The sequence below is a fragment of the Etheostoma spectabile genome, chromosome 6 (assembly GCF_008692095.1).
Source record: "Etheostoma spectabile isolate EspeVRDwgs_2016 chromosome 6, UIUC_Espe_1.0, whole genome shotgun sequence".
Lineage (NCBI taxonomy): Eukaryota > Metazoa > Chordata > Actinopteri > Perciformes > Percidae > Etheostoma > Etheostoma spectabile.
Genome location: NC_045738.1, coordinates 27771331 through 27776567, shown reverse-complemented (window position 1 = coordinate 27776567; position 5237 = coordinate 27771331). Strand labels below are relative to the sequence as shown.

Sequence of the window (5237 nt, the reverse complement as noted above, 5' to 3'; positions counted from 1 at the left end):
TGTGTGTGTGTGTGTGTGTGTGTGTGTTAAAGGGATGGTCTTTTGATGCCCTCTGTGTGTATGAGTGCTTTGTCTCTCTACTTTCAGCAGTTGGCCATTGTGTTTGCATCCGTCATACTGCTCTCCCACTCACTCCATCAGAAACGCGGCCTGTGTAGGGGCCTAAATGAATATTGATTCTCCCTCCAGTGCTGAATACTGCTGGAGGGGGGGGGGGAGAAAAGATGAGTGTTATATGCAATGAACAGAATGGACCTGATGGGGGGAGAGGATGACGATTAGGATGATGGTGATCATGATGACGATAATGATAATGGTGATGATAATGACAGCGTTAGTGATCAGCAAGCATGATGGGAGCCAGCAGCTGATGCATGTACTGTATGTGCATGTTGCTTATATGATGGCGCTGTGCCTTACATGTAATGGTCGTATTGAGGCTGAAATGTGAGCTTGAGGTGACAATTGACGGCAAATACTCCCGAGAAAAAATTTAGACTCAATCTTTATTGTGCGAAATTAAATGGCATTAATGTTTTTTTAGAGCTAGGGTTGTCAAAAAACTGAAATGTGTAATTATCAACTCTATTTCAACATGTAAATCATCTGTCTTTGTTTTTTGTTTTAAAATCCATCAACCAGTAATCTAACGGATGGAAAGAAGACAACAATAAAAAAAGGGAATTAATAAATCATTGTGTCATGGTCAAAATTCTAACATCACAAACAAAACAGAAAGTTTTCACAAAGGTATCATAAAGAAAACAAAAAGCAGAATACACATTATCCTTTGAATGACTAATGAATATAAGATGCATTTTCAAAAACCTTTTTCAAGAGGAATTTTTTTTTGCCTTTCCTTAAGCTGCATGGCATTAATGAAGTGGTTAATGTAGCCCTGGTGGTTGTGAGGATTGCAAGTTAACTCACTTAGCACCAAACCTGTGTCTTCCACTGTCCCTCAGAATAAATGATGTGTAACCTGAGTTTAGCCTAGCCCAAGAGAAGATAGTCAAAAACAGAAAACGGAAAGAAATAGGCTTTAACAGAATTAAACAAGTAAAAATTTGATGGAACAACAACTGTACTTCTTTTCAGTTCATTTCTCTATCCTCTACCCTTCCAGAACTATATTATGAGGGGTTCCATCCAGATAGACCACCATCTCTTCTCCAGCCTGATGCTCAGCCTGCTGCCCCTCCCCGTCCCCTGCCCCTCCATACACGCTCCCCTCCACCTGTAAGGTGCAGTTGTCCAGCTCTGTCACAATGTAGTGCGTTCCCTCGTCGTTGACAATAACCTGGGTCAGACCTTTCTTCATCATCTGGGACGCGGCGAGCTGCAGCACCTCCTGCATCTCCTGGCGGCTGGTCTCCTGGATGACCTGTATCTCTTCCGGTTCCTGTTTGACGTCCGGCAGCGCTACGCTCTGCACAGCCTCTACCATCTCAGGTTTCAGGACCTCTTGGGCGACGACAGCCTGCCCTTGCATTTCCTCCTGATGGCCCATTTTGCTGACGGCGCTGAGCAGAGCATCCAGAGCAGTGGACGACTCCGAAACCATGTGACTTTGTCCTGCGGCTGCCACTGCTACCCCTCCTCTAGCCGCGGCCCGCAGCTCTTTCCTGGCCTCGCCCGACTCCAGTACCATGTACTGGGTGCTGCCTTCGGCCAGGTGGGCCCCTGCGGATGCCACTTCCCTGCCCGAGGCTATGACTTGTCCATCCTCTGTGATGTGGAGCACCTCTGCCACCTGGCCGGCCATGGCCAGCGTCTGCAGGGTGGCAGCAGCCGACTCTTCCAGGGCCTGGTCGATGGTCACCTCCCCGTCGCCGTAGCCCTGGATAATGATGACCTGCTGGATAGAATCATTGTGGCCAGATGCCTCCATTGAGCTGTTATTGTGCCCAGGGGAGTCCATGGCTTCGGTTTCCACAAACGTAGCCCCTTGACCCTTCAGACGACACTCGAAAGACTTGGACACGATACCTGGGAACACAGAGACACATTTCAAATTACATTTCTTCTTTTTTTTAACTAATTCCTAGACTACTAAAATGAATCCAAAACTGAGTAGAAAGGTTAGTAAATGTTGATCATGGCATGAGTTATAAAAACAATAAAGTTGTTATAACAAAGTTCTTGATAACTACTGTTACTAGAACTCACTTTGTCTCTGCATTCACCAATGTGAGAAAAAGGGAAAAATCTATGAGGAAGTGATATAAAAGGTGATGTAACACTTCACATATTTGTGTCACTTAATGCATGAAAGGAGACAGAATATGGAGATATTAGGCTGGCGGGAGACTGCATGAGATGCGGCTGGTGCTAATTGAGCCACACTGTGCCCTCTCAGATCACAGGTTGCCATGGCGTTTCCAAGGTGATAGGAACAGTGTTAGAAATGCCATTGTTTAAACAGTGCCTGGCTCAGACACTTGTAGGCTAATCTATGCAGAAAAATGGGAATTTGAGACAGTGAAGAGGGGACTATGTTCACGGCTCAGCTTCTGAGCACAAATTAACTTATTGTACAGATACTGGAAGTTCACACATATTATCAAGGGAAGACTACATTGTCCCTAATTTGCAATGTTTTAGTTTGACCTGAATGTTTGCACTTGCAAGTTTGCAGATTCTACAACACCTTATGCTCAAGAAGCTCCTTAAAATATCAAAACTTCTCCTCAAAACCTCAACTTTTTTTGGAAAGAACAAAATAACTTTTGTTGCTGTTAGCTCATTTCCTGAGAAGTTGACATTTTGAAGGCACAAGGTCTAGCCCCCAGGGTAGCGATGAGATCACAGTTCTTGCAGTACATACAGAAACAAACTCATCAATCATTGATATTCCTATCTCCCCCTGACATTTAATGTCCTGCTCTTACAAGGTTGACAATGTGATCAAAAACTCAGAGTTGTGCGGCAAACAGTCTCTGACCCAACTGTGCCCTGTCCTCCTCCAGTGTAAACAGGCACAGAGATGTGTTAGATTTCAACAATCCCGTAAATGAAACGCCGTCGATAGACTAAGTAGGCAGTGACCACTTGTCCTTAGATGAAAAGATATTTTACTAGTCCAGCGCAGATACACTCTCAAAATGGACAAAGTTGTACATGGAGCGCTGGAGGAAACGGCACTTTATGTGTTTGTGTCCAACATCAGAGTGAACAATTAAGACCTGGAAAGACAGAAATTACAGATGCTATTGTCAAGGAACCCATCTATTGTTCTTCCTGGCTGCCAGAAAAGTGTGAACAAAATAGCAACGAAATGCTGCGCTATTGTCTTTAGACCAGGTTTTTGTTGGTCAATGGCGCGATCAATGCCTGCTACCTCAAGATGGCAATACACCCAGAATGCACCTGAACACACCTCAAGATAGGGCCCATAGTGCGTAGTTTCTGTCTCCCCCCATGAGGAATTCTATGCAATGACAACAACACTGTTGGTGCATCCACATGATGCCGTTCTTCCGTGATCGCACACCCCTCTTCAACGCAGTTGCCAGTAGCTGAAGGTTTGACATAGAGGACTCTTCAGAGAAGGTAATTATCTGGTAATTGTTGTCCTCTTCTTCAAAGCTGAATGTTGCTGTCTCAGCGGTGACGTAAAACACATCACTCGAACGGCCTCACGTGAACGTTGGTGGAGATAGCATAGCTGCGGAAGAACCAGAAACACTGACCAATCAGCGCAAACTGGGCTTTTTTCATTGAGGGGCGCTAATCCAGATCGTTTCAAACAGATGGTGAATACAGGTCTATTCAAACAGACAGTACCAGGGATAACTCGTGTTTTGTAAACATTAAAGCATGTAAAGGACATTACAAGTTTGAGACTTCTATGGTTTCTGTCTTTGAGAGAGAGTCTAGCTCATGGTCACAAATATTGACTGAACTTTTCCAATGCCAATCTGTCCTGTGCAAATATATTTACACTTAAGCATACAGTATCGTAAATCATGAAAAACTGGCATTATCCTAAAAGTGAGAAGATGGGCGCCCAGATATATAGAGGTTTGCTCCTTGACACAGCAGGCCTCGACTCCGACCTGCGGCATGTCATGCCCCCCTCTCTCTCCCCTTTCATGTCTTCAGCTGTCCTGTCAAAATAAAGGCAGACAATACCCAAACCAAATAATCTTAAAAGTAAAAAGATGAGAACTTGTTTTCTTAATGACGTGCACACATACACCCTAACCTGCCTCCTTTATTTTAGGGAGTAGCTAAAAAAAAAGAGCACTGGACAAAAGACAGCCGTTTCAAGATCTCTTTTCACAAAGACTGCAGAAAAGTAAAAGAGTAAGCCATGGATTCTTGCTGTTGAATCATAATGGGCCTAACAAATGATAGAGAACTTACAATCCAGACGTTGCCAGGTGTCACAGAATAATAACTGATATTGGAAGAGTCAAGAGAGAGTGTAGTCTTTTAAGTGTAGATGGACAGGGTGGCTTTCTAAAGATAAAGCTGTTTTCACTTACTTCTATTCAAAAGATGTTCCCTTTGTGCATTTTCACACCCGATAAGTGCAGTAAGTTTCCTTTTAGTATAAAGAAAAATGGGGTAATCAGACCAGGGCCTTGTCATGAGAGAGGTTTGTTGGTGCTCTGGAGCCTTGTTTAGACTGATTTCAGGGCTACATTTCGCAAGTACAGCTCAAATACTATATACTGAACAACGGAGGAAGTATTTGTCTTTCTGCCCGCCTCTAACTGTCTGAGCCTGCTTCTTCTCTCACGTTATGAGCCTCTATCTTTCTCTATACATCTACTGCATATATCTCTCTCCTTGTACATGTAGTATAAGATAACAAAGTGCATTTGTTAAAAAAGGCAAAGTAACAAAAAACTCACTGGGATGCTGCGGTCCATGGTCTGTACAACAATAACAAGTCTGTGTAGTAAATATCAATTAGGACTCTACTATTTGTATCTCAAGTGACAGGCACAGTAGTTAGTGTGTGGAGTAAGTCAGCACTGTCGAGGACAGCCAGAGAAAGTTGGCATTTTGAGCAGCAGAGGTTACCTATTTACACAGAGCTACAGGCCCCATGCTAACTGCCTATGCCAAAAAGCTGCGAGGTTGGCTGGAGAGGACGATAACTCAATGGTTGTGCAGATTCTGCTGCATAACCATAAAACCTGTATGTGTGTATACAGTATACATACAGTACATACATATATATACACACACACACACACACACACACACACACACACACACACACA

The 5237-nt window shown here is 43.7% G+C and overlaps 1 protein-coding gene across 2 annotated transcripts in view; it reads right to left on the bottom strand.

The window, feature by feature from the left end:
- Window positions 1-487: 487 nt before the first annotated feature.
- Window positions 488-5237, bottom strand: part of znf407 (zinc finger protein 407) — a 160666-nt gene continuing 155916 nt past the window's right edge. For both annotated transcript variants that reach the window (XM_032518478.1, XM_032518479.1), the window contains exon 10: window positions 488-1989. In XM_032518478.1, the coding sequence (XP_032374369.1) occupies window positions 1115-1989 (875 nt within the window). In that variant the 3' untranslated portion in view covers window positions 488-1114. The remainder of the gene's footprint in view (window positions 1990-5237) is intronic.